The following is a 27,643-nucleotide window of genomic DNA, read 5'->3' on the forward strand; positions in this document are numbered from 1 at the left end:
CATATAATAACCATACTGAACAACTCACCTAAAATAGTGATGATCTTATGGTCACTTTTCTGACCAAGAGCATTGGCGACCTTGCACATATATGTCCCAGAAACATTGTGCGTTAGAGGGTAGTTGAATAGTAGTGTATTATTGACAGATGATAAACCGTCAGGCCAATTTCCGTCTGACCTGTGTTAATGGAAGTTACAAACATGTTGAAGTGCGAGACAGAAAAAGTACACACTTAGTAAGCAGTAAGGTTATTCTACATGGTTTAGAATGGGGAGAATACCCTAAATGCATTAACTATTAATGTTTACGTGAAGCTCATTGTAAACTACACATAGACAAGTCTGTATTAGGATATGTTTCTAAGTACTGATCCCCACATATTAGTAAAGGTTGTAAAATGGACCTTATTTTACTGGATAAACAAAATGGAGATAACTACCATCTGGAGGCTGCGTCAGCCGCAGGTTATCACCCCCATCCCTCAGAAAGTGATCATCCAAATAAGAACCCTATGGAGGAAGAGTGCCTGTCAGACAACACTGGTGCCACTCATGGGAAGAGGAAGATGGATCCCTTACTTATATATACTATGTATATTGGATTGTACATACAGTACTCTGCAAACATTTTAGACTTGTCGAAAAAATACTGCTAAGGAAGAATGCTATAAAAAAAATAAAGTATTGAAAGTATATTTTTATCAATTAACAAAACGCAAAGTGAATGAACAAAAAAAATAAAAAATAAATATGCGATGAGACCACCCTTTGACTTCAAAAGTTAAAAAACAAAATAAAGAGTAAAAAAAGTTGGTAATTCAGTGCGCTGTTCTGCTGAGCTTTGTATTCAGTATTGCCCATCATGGAGGATGAAGAACTCGCTAATAATTTATTACATATTCTTGTTTGCCTCTTGATACGGGCCATATTTTACTGCTGTTGATTAGCACAAACTAGAGAAAGAATAGAGTCACAAATCACATTGCTATTATTGGATTTCTCACTTTACACTATTTACACATTGTCGGAACGTCTCTTCGTTCCCAAATTGCTTTGTGTATAATATTTCTGCCTCGAACAGCAATGTATCATGGCAGACTAGTAACTAGTATAGTGTCTGCCAAGCGCAAAGTAACAACCAAAACACTGTATGAAATGCGTTTACCTGCTCCATTTTATCTCTGTAGGTGGTGGATTCGCGTCAGCATTACACTTCAGCTGGACATTTCTTCTGCCAACAAACCAATTGCCATCATAGCCAGTGACTGACACTTCAGGAGCATCTAAAATAGAGTAAGAAAACCTTTACGTGATGCTCATGCTGAGAATTGAGGAATAAGCAGCTATTACACCCCTCCCACAGTAGCTCTCTTAGGGAAGGATTCAGGCAGCACTGCAGTCTTGTAGCATTGGGGTCCTGGGCTCAAATCCCAAGGAGGACAACATCTGCAAGGACTTTGTAAGCTGCCCCTGTGGTCGGGTGGGCTTGCTCCAGTTTCCTCTCACACTCTAAAGACATATTGATAGGGAATTTACATTGTGAGCCCTAATGGGGACAGAGATGAGCATGTTTATAAAGGTCTGTGGAATAGCGATGTATAAGCAAGCAAAATAATTAGGAATAAAGCATGATGGAATTTAAAGGGGTGGTCCACTGCAAAGAATAGTGGCCACATTGATGTAAAACTTTGACAGAAGGCATTTTTTAAATACCTTCTGTTGTCCATTCTGCCTGTGTGCGGCACTATAATTGGCCGCTCATCCCCCATCACGTGACCCGGGCTGCAGTGACCTCTAATGTTCGGTGATGTGACGTCAACTTCCGGAATTGGAAGTTGACCTGGCATCAACGAGGCGGGACCGAGTCTCTGTGAGTGACTGGGCTGTAGGTAAAGTTTCACAGCACATCACAGCCCAACATCACTTTGTAGTGGACCACACCTTTAACATGCCACATGCCACACCTTTAACATGCCACAACCACTTTGGCCCAAACTATTCTCTAATGTGTATGTGCAAACACTGTACAAGTACACAGATTGTACACAACGTAGCGATGGACAACGTACACCGTTTTTAGAGATTTTCTAGCAAAGCCAACAAACATGCCCCACATCATGGAGTAAATAAATGTAGCTGGGAGGAAGAGAATCCATAGAGCAGAGGAGCAGATTTCCAACATCTGTTGCTACAAGAGCACAGCTAGAATGAGGGTAATACTCATGGAAAGATGAGCAGTGCCGCGATGTGCTTAGGAATGTGTAAATATAGCATCTGTGTACAAGCTTTTTCCATTTATACATTTTGTCTGACTCCAGAAAAGCCTGAAGGAATGCACACTTCTTTAATCTCCCTGAAATGTTTCCCCTAATAAGGAAGTTGTGGTGGCCGCTATCTTACATAGGTAGTCATTTATCAGGCAGTACCTGATTACAGAGTCCATGGCCAATGTTTATATATCACTGTGTGGATATTTCAGTATCACAGCCTCAATCTACAGCACATCTAAATGGTGAACAATGTCTAATAGTAGAGACCCCCATACATTCTAGATGGCTGTTGGCCAAACAAAGGACTGTGTGATCATTCAGCAGGCAGCTATCTCACCAAGCTTTCCGACACACAGGAGAAGTTCTCTAAAGAACAAAAAGATCTGCACTCCGAAATTAGATATGTTGGATCCTAATTGTGCCTGATTGTTGGGGGCCTCGTTACACATTAGACTGTTAGCTGAACGCACCGGGATCGGACACCAATAGATTAGTGTGTATGTGGGCCTCGGCTTTATTTTTGTGTTGCTGTTTATGGGTGAAGAATGTCTTCAGAATTTGGAGGCTCACTGCAAACTGTCATTTGTGGCACCAATACTGTATTCAGCTGCTGAAAATTCAGTGATGTATGATTATTAGTGATGAGTGAGTTCTACCATGCTTGGGTGGTTGGCACTTGTAACCAGCAGTCCAACGCTCGGACGGGCTCGACTCGAGTACCTCAGTATAATAGAAGTTAATGGAGAACGCATAACATTTTTATTGTTCCGTCAATTCCGTTTCTCTGTGTCAGTGCTTGTTTTTGTGTGGGAAGCAGACAGTTTTAATGTGGTAGACATGAAGTTTTACATTGTTTTCATTGCATTTTTTAAGGAATGATGGTGACTGAATAAGTACAATTCTGCCATTTTGGTGTTTTATCTCATTACGGTTTTTGCACATTGGGTTAATTAATTTTATATTCTGATAGACCAGACTTTATGGACAATACAATGCTATATAAGTTTGTTTTTTCATCTTATTATTTTCCAGATTTATTTGTTCCCAGCTGGCTTTTAAAGTAAGCTTTTCTCTGAAATACTACAATGTTTGGTAAGAGGGTAGATCCAGGTAACTACCGTCCAGTAAGTCTGACATCAGTAGTATGCAAAGTTTTTGAGGGCATTTTAAGGGATGACATGCAAAAATATATTGCAGAAAATAATATGATAACTGACAAACAGCATGGATTCATGAAAGATAAGTCGTGTCTAACCAACCTGTTGGGGTTCTATGAGGGGGAAAGTGCAAACCTGGATACTGGTAATGCAGCTGATGTGATTTATTTGGACTTTGCAAAGGCATTTGATACTGTGCCACCTAATAGCCTTATACTAAAGCTCCAGAAGCAAGGACTAGGGGAAACTATATGCAACTGGGTAAGGAATTGGCTAAAAGATAGGAAACAAAGAGTAGTCATAAATGGAACATTCTCTAAATGGGCTATACTCAGCAGTGGGGTGCCGCAGGGATCTGTGCTTGGACCAATTCTTTTTACTCTCTTTATTAATGACCTTGTGGATGAGATTGATAGTACAGTGTCAGTCTTTGCCGATGACACCAAACTATGTAGGATATTAAAAACTGACCTGGATAGTACAATATTACAAAAAGATCTGGATAAGATGTCAGAATGGGCAGATACTTGGCAAATGAGATTTAACGATGATAAATGTAAAGTAATGCACCTAGGACGGAGTAATCCTATAGCTGCGTATACATTAAATGGAAGTAAACTCGGGACTACAGAACAGGAGAAGGACTTGGGTATTCTCATTACAAATAAGCTGAGCAGCAGCACTCAATATCAAGCAGCAGCTGCTAAAGCAAACAAGATTTTAGGGTGTATAAAAAGAGAGATTAGATCCCGTGATCCCAACGTATTGTTACCCCTCTATAAATCACTTGTAAGGCCACATCTGGAATACGGGATCCAGTTTTGGGCTCCACATTTTAAAAAGGACATTCAGAAGTTAGAGTCAGTTCAAAGGCGGGCAACTAGACTATTACAAGGAATGGAAGGCCTCCCATATGATGACAGGTTGAAAAAGTTAGATATGTTTAGCTTAGAAAAAAGATGTCTCAGAGGAGATCTCATTTATATGTATAAATACATGTGTGGTCAATATAAAGGACTGGTACATGACTTATTTCTTCCAAAGACAGTACTAAGGACCAGGGGGCACTCACTGCGAGTGGAAGAAAAGCGATTCCGACACCTAAATAGGAAAGGGTTCTTTACAGTTAGAGCGGTCAGACTGTGGAATGCCCTACCACAAGAGGTAGTAATGGCAGATACTATAACAGCTTTTAAAAAAGGGCTGGATGATTTCCTCAGTACACACAACATTGTTGGTTATAAATGACTTAGTGACCAAATGTAGAACTGGTGGAGGAAAGTTGAACTAGATGGACCTAGGTCTTTTTTCAACCTAAGTAACTATGTAACTATGTTTCTGAAACCATTCAGCCAGTTCCCATCTTGATTTTTTACATTTTCTGGACTTCTTATAAAAAAATCATGCGCAGACAATGTTTTAAATAGACACCTTGGAAAACTATAATAAATCATTATGATTATAAGTGATAGATGTGTACAGCCTATAAGAAATCAGCTGCATTCATTGAAAATGGTAAATGATGATAATTACAGTCAATAATAATAATCTGTAAAAGTTTCTTCAGCTTAAAAAAATAAAAATCAAAGACGCCTAAACATTTTTTTTACAGACAGGGCAAAAAGTGCTATTTTAACGGACTGTCCTGGAATTTCGGGATGGTTGGCCATGGATCGGGCAGCATGGATCAGCTGTCAGGTTTAATTTGGCCCCTAACAGCAGACCTTGAGGACTGTTTCTATACGTATAAAGATTATAGTTACATAGTAAGACAGACAAAATGTGGACACCATTGCAATATCATATAGTGGTATTTTACAAAGCAGCTAAACCAATGAATAATGATGTTTGCTCAGTAGAAGCACTGCCGACGATTGTACTCACATTGTATATCCAATGTAAATGGATACTTGATATCACTTTCCAAAGCTGGGTGCTTTACGATGCAGGTTATGTTTCTCCGTCTTGCAAATCTGGTCGGGACTAGCTTGTATTGGCTTATGACTGTCACAGTTTTATTTGCGAATGTTGTGGAAGTGGCCTCTGCTCTCCCAAGGGACTCTTCCCAATAAATTTCGGCAGCAGGTTTTCCTGTGGCTGCGGTGCAGGTGGCTGCTACAGTTTCATTTGCACCATCCAGTAACTGGTGGGGTCCTTTTCTTATACTCACAGTAGGTTCCACTTGAAAATAAAAAGACAAATCCATTAGAACAGCACCAGACCAAAATATGCAATCATTTCATGGCATACTGTGTACCCGGTAACAAAAGCAGTGATTCATATTTCTAAAGTGAAAATTAGCAGTAGCTAGGACAATGGAAATCATTTTGCCTTTCAAACAGTAGTGTTCTCCTCCAACCCACAGTACCGAGTATCAGAAGCTTCAGATACCTTGAACTAATAGCACTCAGGATGTCAAAGCATTTATTAAAGGGGCCTATAATTTTAAAAATCTTTTGACTTGTTACACCGCCACCATTCACTAATACGAAAGAAGCAGAAGAGCTCAGCTGGCCGCTATGCTGAGAGCCGCACTAGTGGAGGACGCATCCATAGATTGTGTAGGTTTAGACTTTTATTAGTACTCTTCTTTTCACACTGTCTACTTTGTCGTGTCCAAATTTCAGGCAGAAGCTTAGATATAGTGATGATTCCCACAGATAAGGCTCTGTACACAGCCAACATGCCACTAATTGGGCAAGGGGTTGTACTTCATGCGTATTTGTATTAGTTCAGATTCTATTATTGTACTGGCAATATCCTAACGTGCGTTACATTGCAGCTGCCGTAAAGCATCTCAGTTTAATGCACTGTATATACAAATTATGCAAAAAATGTGTTTGCCTCTATAGCCTATCATTTCCTTGCATGTAAATGTAGGTTGTAGGTTCATACTGAGAAATTATACCATCTGCAGGAGCAATACTGCCTGGGAACAGATGTTTTTACGTTTCTGGCGTTTGATGCCCCTTTGTTTTATGGGTTCTTGTTATTATGACTCTGATTTCATTTTAGTTCCCTTGTGTTTGATATCAGACTTTAGGTTAGGGAAGATCTTGGCAAAGTTCTGCCCTTGGGTCACATCAGTCCCTTTGGATGTTCCAGTCTGGCCCATGGACCAAAACAGCTGAAAGGCTTAAAACAGTGGCCCACGGGCAGCACCATGCCCTCCCCTACCGCCCATCTGCTTCCCGATTCCTCCATTATCTGCATTCTCAGGATGCAGACAACAGTGAATACAATGGTGGAAGACTTAGCCGAAGGCTATTTCTATCACCAATCAGCATGGGAGACAGCAGATTCGATGATGTCACATTGCATCTGCTGTATGAAGAATCAATGCACAGGAGACAGGAGCAGAGTATCGGGGAAACAGGAGTGTGGCGATTATGTGGATTTCATGTGTATGGAATGTTTATATGTATACAGAAGGCTATGTGGGGACTCATACTATATGTGGGTAGCTATGTGTGGGTTCATACTGTATACAGGGAGGCAGTGGGGGCTCATACTGCATATTGGAGGTATGTGGGGGCTCACACTAAATAGAGAAGCTATGTGTGGAGTTAAAATTGAATTTAGGAGGCTATGTTGGGGTTCATATAATATTAGGTTATGTTTGGGCTCATACTGTATATAGAGAGACTACTTGGAGGGTCATACTGTAAACAGGAGGCTACGTGGAGGGTCATAATGTAAACAGGAGGCTATGTGGGGGCTCATACTGTATACAGGAGGCTATGTGGGGGCTAATACTTTATATAGAGGCTATGTGAGGGCTCATACCACAGTTGAAAGCAGACGTTTACATACACCATCTAAAAAGATACATATGCATGTTTTTCTCACTATCTGACATGAAATCAGAATAAACCTTTCCTATTATAGGTCAATTAGTATTACCAACATTATTTATATTTGCCAAATGCCAGAGTAATGAGAGAGAGAGAGAGAGAGAGAGAGAATGTTTTATGGCATATTTAGTATTTTATGCAAAGTCAAAAGTTAAGATATATTTAATTGGTATTTGGTACAATTGCCCTTAAACTGTATGACTTGGGTCAAATGTTTTGGAATTCCTTCCACACGCTTCTCACAATATTTGGTAGGAATTTGGGCCCCTTCCTCCTGACAGAACTGGTGTAACTGAGCCATGTTTGTAGGTCACCTTGCTCGCACCTGCCTTTTCAGCTTTGTTCCTCCTGCAGCAAAACAACTCCACAGCATGATGCTGCCACCCCCATGTTTCACAGTTGGGATGGTGTACTTAGGCTTCAAAGCTTCTCCCTTTTTCCTCAAAACATAACAATGCTCATTATGGCCAAATAGTTCAATTTTTGTTTCGTCAGACCACACGACGTCTCCAAAAATAAAGGTCTTTGCTCCTGTATGCATTTACAAACATTAATCTGCCTTTTTTATGTTTCTTTTGGTGAAATGGCTTCTTCCTAGCAGAGTGACCTTTCAGCCCATGTTGATACAGTACTTGTTTCGATATGGTTATTGACACAATCTTACCAGCCTTCACCAGCATCTTCACAAGGTCTTTTGCTTTTCTTTATGCCTGACCAAAGCATGTACATCTCTGGTACACAGAGCCCATCTCCTTCCTGAGCGGTATGATAGTTGGACATTCCCATCTTGTTTGTACTTGCGTATAATTGTTTGTTCAGATGAAATAGTACCCAAGGATGAACCAGACTCGTGCAAGTCCACAATTCTCTTATTGAGATCTTGGCTGATTTCTTTTGACTTTCCCATGATGCTACACAAAGAAGCAGTGTGTTTCAGATGTGGATGTATTTTAATGCACATGTTTGTCTCTAATTAAGTCATATTTTGCCAATAAACATATCTGAAATTTCCAAAGACATGACATCATCATATGGGCTGTACCATATTGTTTAAAGGCATAGTACTCTTCATGTGTGTAAACCTTTGGCTTTGCAGAAAGTAACTAAAATGCCTTAAAACATGCTTTCTCTCGCTCTCATTATTCTGGCATTTGGTAAATATAAATAATTTTGGTAATCCTACATGACCTAAACCATGAAAGGTTTATTTTGATTTCATGTCAGATAGTGAGAAAAACTTGCATATGTGTCTTTTTAGATAGAGTATGTAAACTTCTGGTTTCAACTCTAAATATAGGATGCTATGTGGGGGCTCATTGTATATAGAGAGGCTATGTGGTGGCTCACACTGTATATAGAGAGGCTATGGGGGGGGATTTATACTGAATATAGAGGGGCTATGTTGGTGCTCATACTGTATGTAGGGGCCAGTGTGGGGACTCATACGGTATATAGGGGGATGACAGTGTACTTAATTCTGCCACCGGGTTCTCTGACAATCAGACAATGTACAGGGACACAGTAGGGACCAGACCTGCCCCTGAAACAAGCATCACTGATGACACTTAGGTGGGCTTTACACGTTGCGACATCGCTAACGATATATCGTCGGGGTCACGTCGTTAGTGACGCACATCCGGCGCCGGTAGCGACATCGCAATGTGTAACTCCTAGGTGCGACGATGAACGAGAGCAAAAGCGTAAAAAAAAACTTTGTAATGCACATCCGGCCGCATTAGCGATGTTGCTGCGTGTAACACCGATGAGCAATTTTGCATCGTTGCAAAAACGTGCAAAATCACTCATCGGTGACATGAGGGTCAATTCTCGATTATCGTTACTGCAGCAGTAACGATGTAGTTCGTCGCTCCTGCGGCAGCACACATCGCTATGTGTAACGCCGCAGGAACGAGGAACCTCTCCTTACCTGCCTCCCGGCCGCTATGAGGAAGAAAGGAGGTGGGCGGGATGTTCCGGCCACTCATCTCCGCCCCTCCGCTTCTATTGGGCGGCCGCTCAGTGACGTCGCTGTGACGCCGCATGGATCGCCCCCTTAGAAAGGAGGCGGTTCGCCGGTCACCGCGACGTCGCCGGGCAGGTATGTGTGACGGGACTGCGCGATGTTGTGCGGCACGGGCAGCGATTTGCCCGTGTCGCACAACAGATGGGGGCGGGTACCCACGCTAGCGATATCAGGGCCGATATCGCAGCGTGTAAAGTAGCCTTTAGTGCAGTTGCTGATATAAATAGTAGTGAGGAACTAGTAAATTGTGCCTCTAGTTATGCAAGAAAAACAAGTATACACGTTCATTGCATACTATTGTATTAGGATCCGTATTCATTACAGGAACCTGATGCAACGTGATCCTACAACACTAGCTCTAACTCGGAAGATGGGAGCCGGCGATAGCATACAAAATGCTGGAGAAAGCTTTTCAGTGTGAAGCATAAGCATCCTGAAAGAGTATGCTGCCCTAGACAAGAAAATGGGTTACAATAACTAAAGAGTAACCTTTTAATAGTTATTTCAGAAACCAAAAGTTTGTGAAAATAAGAAAGTTTGTAATATGTAATATTAGAGAAATCTGCTTTTCCTGCCAAGACTGATCATTTATTCTCCAAATTCTCAATGCTCAGGTAAAATCTGTCTTCAGTGGACACAGAGTTTCCAATTACTCAGAAAGGAGATGAGAGTTGGAGCATATAAGGTTCGGTAACTGTCTTTCATGAGAACTTGCAATAGACTGCCTCTGTCTCTAGCTCCTCCCCCCTCCACAGAATTTTAAAAGCACCAACAGCATCTATGTGAATACATATTTTAACCATGAAGTGAGAGTGAAAGAAGTTAATTTAACTTACTGTCAGGTGTACTATTCATTTCTGAAAAAAAAATTACAATGATGGCTACTCTGTAAAAAACCATAATGCCAACGTTTGTGCCAATCTTGCAAAGATGACATCACATCGATCACTTACAACATCAATGGAGCCAATCACTGGCCTCACAAGTCACATGCTGTATGTGCAATCATCAGAGCGGAGGCCAGGGATTGGCTGCCAATGTCACGTGAATGATGGGCAGGATGTCACAGCTGCAGCACCGCGAGGAACTACAATGGGGCACTGAATTGGTAAATAATGCTTATCTTAACACGATTTCCTGCGCATTGCCCGTTTTTTTTCCCCAAACAGATAACTAGAGATGAGCGATGTTCGAGGTTCGACAATTTCATGTTCGAGTGATTTTGGGGGGTGTTCGAGACGTTCGACGAACTCGAGCTTTTTGCTAAAAGCTAGAAGTTCGAGTTACGTTCGAGAACGGTTCGATCACCAAAAAGCCTAGCTAGTTACTAGCTGGCTTTTCACTGTAATAGTGTGAGTCACTGGGATTCACACTATTATCAAAATTCAGCGTATAGTCTGTGGGTGGGATGGGGTTTAGATCAGTTCTGCTGCTGAGTGCTGAGATAATGCCGATTGCCATTTTTTTTTTCCCTAACCGCGCGTGCAGTGGGGCGGGCCAGGTTGTCAGCAAATCACAGAGTCACACACTGCAAAGTGGATTTTTGCCAGACAAGCAAGGGCATGTGTCATAGGCTGTGCATGTCACATGTCCTTGCCTGCTGTGTGCGCTATTGAGATACAGTGCAATCTACACAGCACTTTAGGGATTGGGGACTACTGGTTATTTCAGCCCTTTTCAGGGCTGATTTACAGGCGTTCATAGCCATAGCTGCTAGGCATGTCTGTACAAACGCTGTGTAGGGCTTTAGATAACAGCATCTTGCTACCTCAGCTCAGGCAATTCCTTGCTGCATTTTTTCATTAGCAGGGATAGAAAGTGTGGCTTCCTTTGCTGTCCACTGACCCACAGCACCCATGCATTCTACCCACCTGCCCATTATTGCCACGCTATTTTATTTCCCCAAAGAGCTGACACTTTTTCTGGCATCCTAAAAGTGTCTGGAATACTAAGTTAGTGTTCCTTTGCTGTCTACTGACCCACAGCACCCATGCATTCTACCCACCTGCTCATTTTTGCTATGCAATTCTAATTGCAAACTGTGATGCCACTGTTAGGGGCATACTAAAATTGACTGGGATAGTCAGTGTTGGTTCTTCAGCTGTCTATAAAGCTAGACCACCTCTGCAATCTACACCACCTCTCCATTTTTACTACCACATTTTAAGTGTCCAATCTTGTTGCTAACAAAATGAGTGGCAAAAGGACAGATGCTGGTTGAAAGGGGAACAGGCGTGTTGGCAAAGGAAAAAAAGTTTGTGTCAGTGGGGTAGGTGGGAAAGCTACATTAACATCTGCTGAAGAAAGGCCATCTTCCAGCAAAAGTAAGATGTCTACTACTTTCCGTGGACAAATCGGATGTGCTCCCTTTTTTACGGAACCGAACTGTAACAAAGGTAGATGATGCACAAAAAAAAAACATGCTTGAATGGATTGCAAGTGCTCCAACAAGTATCCTCTCCTCCACCTCAACTTCAACATCCAAAATACAACAGTCCTCTGAGTTGTCACCCCAATCGCATTTGCTTTCTCCTAGCACTCAAGTCTCCACCCGCCCTGCAGAGTACGGGGTAACAGAGATGGGTGAGTCTGCAGAGCTGTTCAGTCACACTATAGGCTGGGAATCAGATGTCTGCTCCCAAGCTACAGTGAGTACAGACCAGGAAATGATCTGCAGTGATGCCCAGAAGCTGTGTGAGTCTGATTCAGGCCCTGATGACCAAGTTTCTGAGCATAATGTAGACCCTCATTCACAAACTGTAACACCTCTTGGTGGAGACAATGAGGAACATACTGATGACGATGAGACTCAGATACCTGATTGGATTGACAACTTAACTATTCAGTCAGGGCAGGAAGAGGTTAGGTCTTAGGGCGAGGGGAGTGCAAACACAACGCTTGATGATGAAGTTCTAGATCCCACTTACTGTTAACCCACAGTCAGGCACTCGAGGAGGTCACCAGAGGCGGTGGAAAAGGATGCGACTTACGACGAAGTTACCTTGCGCCTTCCTGCACAGAGTCAGAGCACTGAAAGCACGTCAACAACTGCATCCTCAGCCACAACTCTGCCTCTCAGCACAAGTCGGGGTGGCTCTGCAGGTCGCATGGGCTCTAAGCCTTGCCTAGCCTGCTTCTTTTTTGACATCGCAAAGGATCTCCCAAATCATGTGATCTGTAAGATTTGTCGCCAATCTATAAGTAGAGGCCAAAACCTCACTAGTTTGACAACTTCTTCCATGAATCGTCACATGAATAACAAGCATAAGTCCCAGTGGGAAGCTCACTGTACTACAATGCGGCCTAGAGGAGCGGGCCAACCACCATCTGCCCCTTCAAGTGCATCCACGCAATCTTCTTCCTCTATGACTGTGGGAACAGCTGTCACACATGTTTTTCCACGCAGACCTTCCACCTCTTTAACTGCAACAGGCAGTTTGCTTGGCAGGTCGTTAGTTGTTTTGGAAGGGGAAACAAGTGCTGGTGTAGAGCTCTCTCAGACATCAAGAGCACCAAGTTTGGATGAAGGCAACATCATATCTCCGCCTGCACTTTCCTCACAGACCTGCAGTTTTCCAGGGACACCCTACTCAACATCGTCTCCTCACAGCAGCCAGATCTCGGCCCCTCAGATGTGGACAACTAAAAGGCCATTTCTTTCGAGCCATGACAAAGCTAAGAGGTTGACTTTATCCCTCTGTAAGCTCTTGGCTACCGAAATGCTGCCTTTCCGCCAGGTGGACACAGAGGATTTTTGAGACCTTATGTCAGTCGCAGTGCCCCAGTACCAGATGCCCAGTCGCCACTACTTCTCCAAGAAAGGTGTGCCTGCAATACACCAACATGTCGCACACAACATCATCGCTTCCTTGAGAAACTGTGTGTGTGACAGGGTGGATTTCACCACCGATACTTGTACCAGTAAGCCCGGACAGGGGCGTTACATGTCGCTAACTGGGCACTGGGTAACTATGGTGAGAGATGGAGAAGGGTCTGCTGAACAAGTCTTGCCGTCCCCACGACTTGTGCGTCAATCCTCTGTATTTAGAAGTTCCTCCACTGCTTCTGCCTCCTCAACCTCGTCTGGGTCCTCTACCTCCGCCCCAAGCCTGCCTGGTCAGGCCACCCGTGTTGTAACTGCGCACAAGGAATCCCGCACACCTCCTTACTATGCTGGCAGCAGAGCTCAACGGCATCAGGCGGTCTTTACCTTGAAATGTCTTGGAAATAAGAGTCACACAGCTGAGGAGTTGTGGTCAGCGAGTTTACTAAATGGTTGTCTCCACTCAACCTGCAGCCAGGGAAGGCAGTGTGCGACAATGCTGCAAACCTGTGTACGGCCCTACGCCGGGGCAAGGTGACACACGTGCCTTGTATGGCTCACGTGTTGAACCTTGTTGTCCAGCAATTTTTAACCCACTATCCCGGCCTAGATGGGCTTCTACACAGGGCATGGTCACTCTCTGCTCACTTCCGCCATTCAACCGCCACAGCTGACCGACTTGCATCGCTCCAGAAGTCTTTCGGCCTGCCGGTTCATCGCCGGAAATGCAATGTGCCGACACACTGGAATTCAACTCTCCACATGTTGCAGTGACTGTGGCAGCACCGCCGAGCCCTGGTGAAATACGTTATGATGTATAGCCTGGGCCAATGAGATGCGGAGGTGGGGCAAATCACACTGCTGGAGTGGTCTCAGATCAAGGACCTATGCATCCTTCTGCACAGTTTCGACATGGCGACGAATATGTTTAGCGCTGACAACGCCATTATCAGCATGACAATTCCAGTCATTTACATGCTGGAGCACACGCTAAACACTATTCTGAGTCAGGGGGTGGGACAAGAGGAAGAGGAGGAAGTACAGGAGGATTCATATGCGCAAGGGATACCAACATCTACAAGGTCCAGACGTTCAGCATCACCAAGGCGGCAGGCATGGGACGGTGGGGGAGAGGGATTAACAAGGGCGCATGGTAGCAGCCAAAATGTTGAGGAAGGTGCAGGAGACCAGGAAGAAATGGAGGACGAACTCTCGATGGGCATGAAAGACTCAGCAGATGAGGGAGACCTTGGTCAAATTTCGGTTGAACGAGGTTGGGGGGGGGAAATGTCAGAGGAAGAAAGCACGGTTATCACCTCGCCGCCACAAACACAGCGAGGACTTGGTCCGCATGGATGCGCAAGACACATGAGCGCCTTCTTGCTGCACTACCTACAACATGACCCTCGGATTGTCCGAATTAGAAGTAATGATGACTACTGGGTTGCCACACTATTAGATCCCCGATACAAGTCCAAATTTGGCGAAATAATTCCAGCCAAAGAAAGGGATGCACGTATGCAGGAGTATCAGCAGAAGCTGTTACTCAATCTTAGCTCGGCTTTTCCACCAAACACCAGTGGTGCACGGAGTGAATCTCCCAGTTGTAACTTGCAAAGCATGGGACTGTCTCGTCATTATCAGTTTAACCGTACCAGCAACATTGCATCTGGTGCTGGTAACAGCAATTTTATGGAATTGTTTCAGAATTTTTTTTAGACCATCCAATGCAAGGCCACAAGAAAAAAGAAGTCTGACACATAGTCAAAGGCTGGAGAGGATGATACAGGAGTATCTCCAAATTAACATTGATGCCATGACTTTGCAACTGGAGCCTTGCTCATTTTGGGCTTCAAATCTTGAAAAATGGCCTGAGCTCGCCACTTACGCCTTGGAGATCTTGTCGTGTCCCGCAGCCAGCGTTGTCTCTGAACGTGTCTTCAGTGCTGCTGGGTGTGTGCTGACAGATAAGCGCACGCGTCTGTCCAGTTACAATGTGGACAGACTAACGTTCATCAAGATGAACAAGCCATGGATCCGTAAGGACTTTACTACCCCTGTGTCATCCTGGGGAGAGTAAAGGCTGGCGTATTTTGGAATGTTCTTCATGCAAATCAACCTGTCAAGTTTGCAACTGGGGGACAACTGATGCCACTGAAGTGGTGTCTGTGTGGCCCAATTTTTGGATAAAAGAGAGACTCTGCTTGGAGTCCCCTTGCAGTGTTTTTAAAAATGAGCCAAGATGAACAAGTCATGGTTCAGCAAAGACTTTGCTACCCACCCCGGTGTCATCCTGGGGACAATTAAGGCTGGCGTATTTTTCAATGTGCTTGATGCAAATCTACCGGTCAAGTTTGCAACTGGGGCACAAGTGATGCCACTGTGGGGCCCAATTTTTGGAAAAAGGCTTGGAATAACCTTGATGTGTTTTACATGATTTTAGAATGGCATGACATGCCTATATCTGTGTCTCCTCTTCTTTTTCCTCGACCAGCTCTTTTGTTTTCGCATGAGTATATGTCCTTGTCACTTTCCCATGTGTTTGTGGTGTCTTGGGAGTTGTTTGTCACCTTTTGGACACCATTGAAGTTGTTTTCTATGTGTTTTAATTTGCCTCCCATTGTTTTCAATGGGGTTCGAGAGGTTCGTGGAATGGTTCATCGAACAGAGCTCGAACGGGGCCTCCGTTCGACGAACTGAACTGAACTCGAGCCTTCAGAGGCTCGCTCATCTCTACAGATAACCAATTAAAAAAAAAACCTCAAGTCATGGAGCTGGACATGGTTCAATTTATTTTCATGGTGCCCTTCATATATCCCTTGCTGCCCCGTACTAGGCCATAACAGATCAGCCCTGTCCTGAGCGGCTTCAGTCAGGATAGGAAATATACTCAGACAGCATCACATATTGTTTCAATGACGACTACTCCCTATAGGTTATTACCAGGACACCAGTGATGGGACTTGGATAAAGTTAAGCTGTATAAGCCTCTGATTTCTGTCCGGCTCAATACCATTGCTTGCAGCTGCAAGTTTAAGATATCTTGCAAAACCAGTGGGCAGCAATGGCGTCAGATGGATGTAAGCAATGTATGGAGTCAGGACAGCACAGCTCTGTACATTATTGAGTGGCTGCTCTCAGTCAATGCAGCTCAGCCCCTACTGAAAGGAATCAGAGCTCAGGATCAGTACATGGTAGCCACCACTAAACCGTGATGGGTCAGTGCTGTTCTGCCTCTGTACACTATGTCTGGCCCCCGCCACAGCTGATAACAGCTAATCGGTAGATAGTGATAGAAAAATTGATATTACAGCAAGCTCTTCCTATCAAACTCAGCTTTACTGAAAACAAATAAAAAAATGACATTTTTTGTGTACTCACCGTGTCTTCCTTGGAGCCTTTCATTGGAGACACAGACAGTGGGTATTATGATGTCTCCAGGGAGGCGTGACACTAGATTTGAAAAAAGTGTTAGCTCCTCCCCCCACAGCATATTCCCTAGCTAGGCAGGAAACTAGCTCAGTTTGGTGTAAAAGCAGCAGGAGAAGGACAACCAAAACCACAAGGGTGGGAGCCATGTCCCCCAATGAAAGGCTCCAAGGAAGACATTTTACGGTGAGTACACAAAAATGTAATTTCCTTTCTCGCCTTTTCATTGGGGGACACAGACAGTGGGACGTCGCAAAGCAGTCCCTGGGTGGGAACTGAACTATTAACAGTGTAAAACATCAGACTAAGAGCTGACTAACGACTGCAACTGGAGTGAACATATATCAAAACACTGTCAAAAAACCGAGCAGTGGCCACTTATAAATGGGCCACTGCTGCCTGAAAGACTTGTCTTCCAAGAGCAGCATCCGCGGAAGCATGCGTATGCACTCTGTAGAATTTTGTAAACGTGTGCACACTGGACCAGGTAGCGGCCTTGCAAAGTTGGGCCGCCGAAGCCTGATGGCGGATAGCCCAGGAAGCACCCACTGCTCGCGTAGAGTGGGCCCGCACAGATTGAGGAGTAACAAAACCTTGTGCCTTGTAAGCCTCACAGATGGCAGTCCTGATCCATCGAGAAAATCGTGGATTTAGAAGCCTGGTTGCCCTTTTCGTGTCCTTCTGAGAGGACGAAGAGGGCATCAGACTTTCGCAACGGCGCTGTTCTGGAGATGTAGATCCGCAGAGCCCTGACGAGATCTAGAGTGTGAAGGGCTTTTTCAAAGGAGTGGACTGGGGCCGGGCAGAATGACGGCAACACAATGTCCTTGTTTAAGTGGAAAGAAGATACGACCTTCAAGAGAAAAGCGGGGGAAGGCCGAAGGACCACCTTATCATGATGGAATATCAGGTAAGGTGAACGACAGGAAAGGGCCGCAAGTTCGGACACTCTCCTGATAGAGGTAACGGCGACTAAAAAGGCAACCTTCCAAGACAGTCGTTGAAGAGAGATTTCTCTCAGAGGTTCGAAAGGAGGAAGCTGAAGAGCTTCGAGAACCAGATTCAGATCCCAGGGATCTAAGGGGTGGCGATAAGGAGGGACCAAATGCGCTACCCCTTGAAGAAAGGTACGGACCTGAGGACGAGAAGCCAGCTACTTCTGGAAGAATATTGACAAGGCAGAAACTTGTCCTTTAAGGGTACTGAGAGCTAGACCCGAGTCCAGACCATCTTGCAGAAAGGCAAGAACGTTAGAGATTGAAAAGGCATGGGGCGACCGATTATGACGGTCACACCAGGAAAGATAGGTCTTCCAGGTCCTGTGATAGATACTAGCGGAGGAGGGCTTCCGAGCATTAAGCATGGTATGAACCACCTTAAAAGAAAGACCTGACTTGGCTAGAATTAAGGATTCAAGTGCCACGCCGTCAAATGCAGCTGTGCTGTATTCTGGTAGAATATTGGACCTTGCGACAGAAGATCCGGGCAATCGGGGAGACGCCAGGGAGTGTCGCCGAGAAGTTGGAGAAGCTCTGGGTACCAGGCTCTCCTAGGCCAATCCGGGGCCACGAGGATCACCAGGATTCCCTCCGCTTTGATTTTCTTGATTACTCTCAGAATGAGAGGAAACGGAGGGAAGATGTAGGGTAGGCGAAACTGCGCCCACGGAAAGACTAGAGCATTGGAGCCGATCGCTAGCAGGTCTCTCGACCGGGATATGAAGGGATGTATTTTGGCGTTCATCCGAGACGCCATGAGGTCCACATCTGGGAGTCCCCAACGAAGAGTGATCTGATGGAACACTTCGTCGTGGAGGGACCATTCCCCTGCCGCTAGACCTTGCCTGCTGAGAAAGTCTGTGGCCCAGTTGTCTATCCCCGGAATATGGACAGCTGAAATAACGGGGATGTGCATCTCCACCCAAAGAAGAATCCTGGATACTTCTTTCATCGCTGCCTTGCCGCGAGTTCCTCCCTGACGGTTGATGTAAGCCACAGCTGTGGCATTGTCTGACTGGATCCGAACAGGGAGGCCCAATAGTAAGGGCTGAAAGTTCTGAAGGGCCAAAAATATGGCTCTGATCTCTAGCACATTGATGTGGAGGCAGCGCTCAGAAGGAGACCAGCGTCCGTGAACAGTGTGGTGGAGAAACACTGCCCCCCAGCCTAACAGGCTGTCATCCGTCGTGACTACTTGCCAGTGGACAGGGTGGAAGGACTTCCCTTGAGATAGGGATGAGACTTGAGTCCACCAAACGAGGGAGTTGTGCGCAGTCCGAGAAAGGCGGACTGACCGGTCTAGAGAAGCTGGATTCTTGTCCCAGGAGGATAGAAGATCCAGTTGTAGAGGGCGCAGATGGAATTGGGCGAAGGATACGGCTTCCATGACTGCCACCATCTTGCCTAACACTTTCATGCCATTCCGAAGGGATGTGTAACGGCGAGAGCGGAGGGATTGGGCGGCCCGGATCAGAGAAGACCTCTTGTCTTCTGGAAGAAAAACCCGGGACTGAGTCGTGTCTATCAGCATACCTAAAAAGGTGATGCGCTGATGAGGAATGAGGGATGACTTGTTGAAGTTGATAAGCCACCCTAGCCTTGACAGCGTGTCTAGACAAATCTGCACGCTTTCTGAGCAAACTGGAAGAGAGCTCCCTTTGACAAGAACGTCGTCCAAATAGGGAACGACCAGGACGCCTCTGGGGTGTAAAATGGATATGACGGCCGCCATGACCTTTGTGAAAACCCGAGGCGCGGTGGCCAGCCCAAAGGGGAGGGCCCTGAATTGGAAATGACGGTGTCCTATAGCAAAACGAAGGAACCGTTGATGAGATACACATATGGGAATGTGTAAATAAGCATCTTGAACGTCTATGGAAGCTAGGAATTCTCCCGGTTCCATGGCGGCTAGCACTGCTCTCAAGGATTCCATTCGGAAGGTCCGAATCCGTACGAATCTGTTCAGCCTCTTGAGGTCCAAGATAGGGTGGACAGAGCAATTTTTTTGGGAACGATAAAAAGGTTTGAATAGAAACCTTTGCCGCGCTGTTCCAGGGGCACTGGAATTATAACATTTGCCTTCTGTAAAGAGGCTATGGCCTAAAATAAGGCCTGGCTTTGCGTTTTGGACTTTGGAAGACGAGAACGCAGAAACCTGTTGGCCGGCAGGGAATGGCAATCGATCTTGTAACCTGAGGTGATGATTTCTCGAACCCAAGCATCGTGAGTGTGGTTCTAGCCAGATATCCCGAAAAAGCAGGAGCCGCCCTCCAACAGGAGTCGGATCTGAGGGATACCTGGCGTCATGCTGAGGGGGCCTGTGCAGGGCGAGATCCTTTAGGTTGTGGGAACACCAGGAAAAGCCTCTTGAGGGACCGGATCCTCGATCTGAGCGTTGGGACGATCCTTGGGCTGATGGTTTTTGGGGGGCCGGCCGAAAGGACTGCCTGCGCCAAGAATTTTTTTTTTAAATTTCTGGATATAGGCCGCTTTTGTGGTAGAATGGTACTTTTACCACCCGTCGTCTCAGATATGAGTTTGTCTAAGGATTCTCCAAACAGACGAAGGCAATGGAAGGGGAGTGTGGACAGGGATTTCTTGGAGGCACTGTCCGCATTCCATATCTTTAGCCAAAGGACTCTGCGGGCAAAGACCGCATTGGCTGCCGTTAGGGCTGACAAACTAGCTGCATCTAGGGAGCCGTGAAGAAAATAATTAGAGGCTAGAGAGAACAAATTAAGGATCTCAAAAGCCTCCGGAGGAATATTGCAAGAGCGAAGCATCTTGCGCAGGTTCTTACTCCACAAACCCATAGCTCTCGCGACCCATGTCAAGGCAAACAGAGGGCGTAGAGAGGAGCCCGAAGCCTGGAAAATAGATTTGACTGCAGCATTAACTGCGCGGTCAGACGAGTCCTTGAGAGACGCGTTGTCTGAAACAGACATGACCGTGTGTTTAGCCAGTCTGGATACTGGCGGATCCACAACGGGGGGTACTGTCCAGGTCTTAACTATTTCAGATGGAAAGGGATAAGTGAATGAAGTGAAGGGTTTTTTATTAAACCTTCTATCAGGGTAATCCCACCGTTTCGATATAATTTAACGAAAAACCGGATCCTGGGCAAAGGACTTAGGAGGCTTCTTGGCCCGCTTGATTGCCGACTGAGAAGTCGGGTCCGGAGGCTGGTCAGAAATCGACAGAGAGTGATTGACAGCTGAAATTAGTGTGTCTTCAATATGCCTAGACTCAGAAAGGACATCTGAATCAGAGTCAGAGTCTTGAGAATCGTGACTACTAAAAGTCCCGGAACCTCGGTCAGACTGACCATCGTCCGAGTCGGATGAGGCGTAGAGGTCGCAATGGCGCCTTTTGGAAACAGCCTTTTTACGTTCTGGGGAAGAAGGACCAGACGAAGCAGGCGGGCTCCTCTGAGGGAGCTGGGCCGGGGGAAGGCTGTGGGAGCCTGAAGGCTGGGATATCTGAGCGGCAAGGTCCTCTATCCGTTTAGACATTAGAAGAGCCCATGCAGGCATTACGTCATCAGACAGGGGTGCTGCCTGGCCGGTGGCCGGAGCAGAATCCAAAGGCTGCACGTCATCCTGGTCCGGCAACGGGGTCTGTTGTGACACGGTAGTAGGGGCATCGCAGGCCCGGCATAGTGGATAGCTTTGGCCATTAGAAAACGAGCGTCCACAGGTGGTACAGGCATAGTACAGGTCCGTAGAGGACGCCTGGAAGGTTTACCACCCTTGCGGTTACGCATGTCAGCAACAGAGTCCTACCGCCCTATATAGGGTTTTGCTGCTGTTATATGAGTGAGGAGCCACTAGCAGTATTATAAAGTGACTGCTATGCACAGCCGGTATATATACCGATAGCAAAATGGCCTATACTGTCAAACAGTCGGCATATACCTGCAGGCAGAGCCAGTATACACCGCTAACAGCTGATATACACCGCTAGCCAGCAGGCACACACCGCTAGAGAGACAGCGATATACCGCTGAGCAGAGCGGTGTATAGCGCTGCAGAAGTGCAGAGCCAAGGAGGCGATCTCACCCGTGTCTGCTCCCCACGTGGAAGATGGCGTCCAGCGTTCCTGGCAGCATGGAGGGGAGAGACGGCCCCCGGAGGCTGATTGGTCCCAGGGCTGGGACTAAACGTGACGGCCAATCAGAGGACAGCCGCTGCGACTGAGGGAGCGGCTTCCAGAGCAGTGAGCGGGGGCGTTGCTAGAATGCAGGCCGACGCCGGGGGCTAAATTAATGAGGCTCCCCGGGATCACAGCCTGCATCGCCCCACCGGCGCCTTTTCAGACGGCGGTTTGGATGCAGATGACAGAGGACTCGTTGTCTCCCTACCTGCTCCTGACTCCATCTGAAGACGCGTTGGTCCGGGGATGCGGGGATCTCAGGGACGCATCTTCGGCTCAAGGCTGAAGCAGGTCCTCGGCTCTGCTTAGCCCTCTGGAGCTACCTTGGTGTGAGGTGCTTCCAGGGAGCCTGGAGGGGTACGCAGACCCAACCACTTGGGCGCGAGGGAAGACTGACGGCTTGTGCATGCCAGGTTTCCTCTGCCCGTACACTGGGGGAACGAGGATGACAAGGCACCATGGTATTGCCTCATAATCAAAAATAGAATGAAAAAACAAAATAAAAACTAAAAAATAAAAACAGATAAGCTGGCCTAAGGCACCTGGTAGGGCTCAGGCCAGACATGTCAGCCTCCCTGCTGACACTAGAAAAAAACTGAGCTAGTTTCCTGCCTAGCTAGGGTATATGCTGTGGGGGGAGGAGCTAACACTTTTTCAAATCTAGTGTCACGCCTCCCTGGAGACATCATAATACCCACTGTCTGTGTCCCCCAATGAAAAGGTGAGAAAGGAATCAGCATATGAAACCCATGTGTAGTCTTTTAGACATGTCTCACACTGAATCATTCCTTACTGAAGTAAAGCCATTAGTAATTTTTCAGTGGGAATAGTGTACAGGGCTTACAACTTATTTTTTACAATTTCTAGAAAGCCTATAAAAAAAAAAAATTACACGCAGCGAATGCTTTTTACAGACACATTGTAAAACCAGGGCTCGGTGTCCATTTTGGTGAAGTCGATATAAAATAGGTACAGTAGTTCAATGCAATATGTGATGAATATTGTTTCATAAGAATTTGGGAAAGTTATGATGTGTCCACTAAATGCCTATTCTATTACCGATCAAAGAATCTATACTTTTAGTTGAAATGAATCTGTGCTGCACTTCAGCTACATGATATAAGTAGTGAAGCTCCTCCTCTATAGATAAGAGTAAACACAAAGACACAAAGAATGCCTGCAATCCTCAGAACTGCTAGAGACTCTAGAGTGAACAGGAAAGTAGGATTAAGGCAAGTACTTCATAAAGCAAGTCTAAACTTTCAATAAACAGTAGTGATCCTTTAGAATTACATGATCTTGTTGAAGCCGCATCACATCTCTTTCCTATTTATTACATGCGCTATGTTGTGCACATGGTGCAGCTTGCAATATGAGAGGCTGCAAGAGGGAGATGCTGCAACTGTGATTAGCAAAGTGAGGAAATTGGTTATTGCTGCCAGAACCCCTAAAATTAATTCCATCTTGAAGGGATATGCTGGAGGAAAACAAGGCAGTTGTCGATCAAGCCACTCGGTGGGGCAGCACTTACTCCCATAGCAAATAGACTGACCATATTTCAGCAAAATATTGCACTTGCTCTCAGAGAAGTAGAAGAGTTCAACCGTTCATTAAAACGGACTGTGGATGAGGCAATTCCTTTATACCTTGATGTTAGAGATGTTGCCCATGTGGTTACAGCTTTGTCACCAACCTTAGTGTAGAGAGGTTGTTCTCTGGCTCTAACATAATTTGGTCAGATTTGAGGTCATCTATGTAGGAGCATCTGATGGAGGCCAAACAATTTATCAGAGCAAATTCACAGACTGTACAAATGTGATTCCGTACATTTTTGCTGAAAACGTATCTTTTCCCCACTTACTGCATAGTATATTGCAAATTTACAATTTATTAAGGTTTTTTTGTGCTCTAACGTTGAATTCCAATAAATATATTTTATCTAAATAGCTTGAATATTGTATCATAATAATGAATAAAAGCCTGATGTTACCATTTTACTACAGTAAATTTATCACAAACGTGAGTCATGTATGAGGGAGTTGGAGTCATGGAGTCAGAATCAGCGGTTTGGCTTACTGACTCCACTCCTCTGTGTAAAACAATAATATATCTAGAAATATATAAGTGATGCATGTCTACAGTCCAACATTTTTATATGAGGATATTAGTTGTATTGACTGAAATAAAAAATGATAATTACAAATCATAACAAAAAGTAGAACTTTCTTGAGCTTCAAAAAAAATTGAGGACAAAATCATCCTCACTGCTGGTGTATTTTGGTTGGACTATGGAATATTAGTTTTTACCAACCTTAGCTGAGGTGACAACTTCATATTTGAAGTTCTTTTACATAAAGTCTATTGTAACTCAAATGATCAAACGTGTCAAGTAGTGCTTTGTTCTGCAGATGCGAGAGCTTCACTAATCACACACTGATGCAGCTGTCTTGCTTTTTTTGCCTCTAGTTTAGAAATCTGCAGCAAACCAATTCATTTTTTTTTATTTATAATGCAGTTACCGAGGGGAAAAAAGTCCACCATGGTTGAAACGTGTGAATACAACCCGAGAGCAGGCCATCAATTAGAAGTCTTTTAAGTGAATACAAGTACAAACCAAGGCACGGAGATACACCTGATTGATATCTCACCAATCTTCAACAACAATTTTGCTATTCAATAAAGATGTAGACACTCTACCTGAAACTGCAATAATAGAAAATTTACCATATATTGCCATATTTTTGCAATGTGACCTTTGCCCTTTTTGACAGCCATTTTTGCATGTGTTCAACATGACTTACCTGTAGAACAGCGCTGTGCCAATTCAGCCAATATAATTACATTTTTGACCACAGAATTCACCCTGAGAACTTTTTACTGTAAAGGGATTTAATATTATTTTAGCCTTGTAGAATTAATTCTTTATTCCTAATTCTACTGGTACGCCTGCCGCTTACAGCCTCTGTCTATAAGTAAAAAAAATCTAATTTATAATCCGGTACATGCAATATGCCAATTGTAACTACACTAATCCCTTCATTAGAAATGTGCCTATGAAGCCGCCACTATTGTTGAACAATACATTTTTCTTTTACAAGCCTTGGTGTACTGGAGATTGCAAGTCGTGCCCAGCGTCCTCCACTGACACACCGCTAGAAAGCTGGGAAGGATAGCTGGACAGGCAACACAACTACCCAAGACTAGTAATGTCCGCTGCTGCATGAATGACATGCCCAAGAAAGTCTGATATTACCAGCATAGCTCAGAAATGTGCTTTAGTAAATAACTGGAGTAGCATTTGTGGCAGAGGCACAATACACCTAATTCATTAAGAGGCATGGAAGGCATGAGTCTTAATTAGAGATAAGCAGACATGTGGAAGTTCGGGTTCGCTGGGTTCGGCTGTAATTTAGTTAATCGTTCGGTGTGGGACCCAGACCTTGTACCCCATATAAGCCAATGGGGACCTGAACGTCTGTGCTGTAAAATGGTCTCTCTTCTCTCAGCTGCAACCTTTCAAGGAACCTGAAGACCCACCTCTTCCGACAAGCCTACAACCTGCAGGAACCCTCAGTCCACTATACCGTTGCACGACCATGTCTACCCCCACATACTGGATCCTCACAAATCACCTGTAGACTGTGAGCCCTCGTGGGCAGGGTCCTCTCTCCTCCTATACCAATCTGTGTTTTGTATTGTTCATGATTATTGTTCTTGTCTATGTATGCCCTCCCTTTTCAAATGTAAAGCGCCATGGAATAAATGGCGCTATAATAACTAATAATACTTTATTGGCATACGAACAGCACCCAAACTCACAGCACAGACATTTTTTTTTTAAAGCCCATGTTCGAGACCAAGACCCGGACACCTGCTCTGGTCTGAACCGCAAACGTTTTAGTTCAGGTTCGCTCATCTCTAGTCTTAATGAATCAGGTCCAAAGTACTGTGTCAGTTTAGTGTCCGATCTCCTTCAAGGTGATTTCTGACTATTCTACAGATATGCTGATTTTTATTTTTTTTTTTAATTCAAAGACGAATAATTACAACAGAAACAACATACAGAAAAAACAATGAAACAAGTGTCATAAATAGTTTTATCAAGTAATCCCTTACATCTCCCATACTTACCAAGTACTGTCACAGTAGTAGATGACTGCACATTTCCAAGTGGAAATGTGACTGCTTTGCATATGTATTCCCCAGCATCAGGAAAGTCTACATGATTTATAACGATTGTTGCATCATGGAGTGATGTATTTTTGAAAGTCGTTCGATTCTGATAAGATTCTTGAAAAGATATTCCATAGAGAGGGTGCTGAACAGCTATAGTTTGAACATTTTTGCCAATCACTTTTTCCCATGAGATTTGGGTAATTGTTTCATTAACTTCAATTAAACACTTCAAAGTAATGTTCTTTCCCCATACTGCAGTTCCATGTGGATCCACGTGTATTGGCCCAGCAAAAGAACCTGTCAAAGAGAACAAAAAGCATGCATTTAAGGTTTGGGTAGAAATAATCTAAATATTACATGAAATACCACTTGCATTAATATAGGTCACAATTAAACTATGTTTTAACTGTCTAAAGATCCGTACAGTAAATTGATAACACTCATTGTAAAAATAAAACAGAAGGCAGCACTCCAATACTTGCAAAAGGAGTGGACTTCATTAGCCCACATGGTGTGGTGATGTTATGGTTAACAAGCACTTCTTTCAAGGTTAAAAAGGTTCTTGGAACCGAAATGTCACCATGCAACATGGGCTAATAAAGTCCTTTTCTTTTGCAAGTATTGGACTGCTGCCTTCTGTTTTATTTCTATTTAGCTGATCACTGGATATTTGTTTTGGGGGGCGGCCTTGCACCCACTTTATGTGCTACTAGCTGTACTACCCGGCTTCGCCCGGGTTAATAACTGTTGTTAACAAAATAGAATGTATTAACAAAAATTTATTCTGCACACAAAAACCACAAAACAAATAGATAAAAATGTAATTATTAAAAGGCAAAAACTAAGCTAATAGAAGCATTTCACAACATATATTTCAACACCACAGATATTCCACACAGATTTAACTAAATTGGCCAAGTAATGTGCTCCGTCTGTCTCTTTCCCAGGTCTATCTCTTTCCCAGTCTGTCTCCCCGTCTCTTTGTCTGTGTCTTTTCCGGTCTGTCTCTTTCCCTGTCTGCCTTTCTCTGTCTGTCTCTTTCCCAGTCTGTCTCTATCAAGGTCTGTGTCTTTCCCCATCTATCTTTGTCTGTCTCTCTGGCTGTCTCCTCCTTCCCTGTCTGCCTGTCTCTGTCCCTGTCTGCATGGCTGTCTGTCTATTTCCAGGTCTCTCTATTTCCCCGTCTGTCTCTGTCTGTCTCTTTCACCGTGTGTCTGTCTGTCTGTCTGTCTGCCTGTCTGCCTGTCTCTCTGCCTGTCTCTCTTTCTCTATCCATCTCCCCACCGACATCTTATTACCTCAAATATAAGCTTCTTATACTATGAATGTCTTTTGTTCCTACAGCAACCAATCACAGCTCCTACTAATAACCTGTAGTTCCAGGCTCCATTTACTTTAATGTAGGAATGTTTTTTGGAGAGTAACTGTAAAGCGCGGGGTTACATTTTCCTGTCAAAACATAGTGTACGACGTTGTTTTGTTTTTTGGCTATCTTGTACTGTTCTTATAAAATTGTAATTTGGGAATAAAAAATTCATGTTACTGTAATATATTCCCTACTTTATATGCAGGTTAATTATACATAGTCTACGATGTCCCCTGGGTCACATGAGGTGTCTGTGCAAAATTTCATGATTGTAAATGCGACGGTGCGGACACACTTTTCGTTTCACTTTTCCCCCATTATGTAGATAGGGGCAAAATTGATTGGTAAATTGGAACGCGCAGGGTTAAAATTTCGCCTCACAACATAGCCTAT

The 27,643-nt window shown here is 44.5% G+C and overlaps 1 protein-coding gene across 1 annotated transcript in view; it reads right to left on the bottom strand.

Annotated features, from left to right (window-relative positions):
- The window catches only part of NECTIN3 (nectin cell adhesion molecule 3), a 112,344-nt gene that overhangs the window by 22,174 nt on the left and 62,527 nt on the right, over positions 1-27,643 (bottom strand). Inside the window, exons 2-5 of the mRNA XM_075333825.1 lie at positions 25,840-26,181; positions 5,314-5,610; positions 1,168-1,285; positions 29-180 (exon numbers count right to left, since the gene is read on the bottom strand). Of these exons, the coding sequence (XP_075189940.1) occupies positions 29-180; positions 1,168-1,285; positions 5,314-5,610; positions 25,840-26,181 (909 nt within the window). The remainder of the gene's footprint in view (positions 1-28; positions 181-1,167; positions 1,286-5,313; positions 5,611-25,839; positions 26,182-27,643) is intronic.

This window comes from Anomaloglossus baeobatrachus, chromosome 2, assembly GCF_048569485.1.
Source record: "Anomaloglossus baeobatrachus isolate aAnoBae1 chromosome 2, aAnoBae1.hap1, whole genome shotgun sequence".
Lineage (NCBI taxonomy): Eukaryota > Metazoa > Chordata > Amphibia > Anura > Aromobatidae > Anomaloglossus > Anomaloglossus baeobatrachus.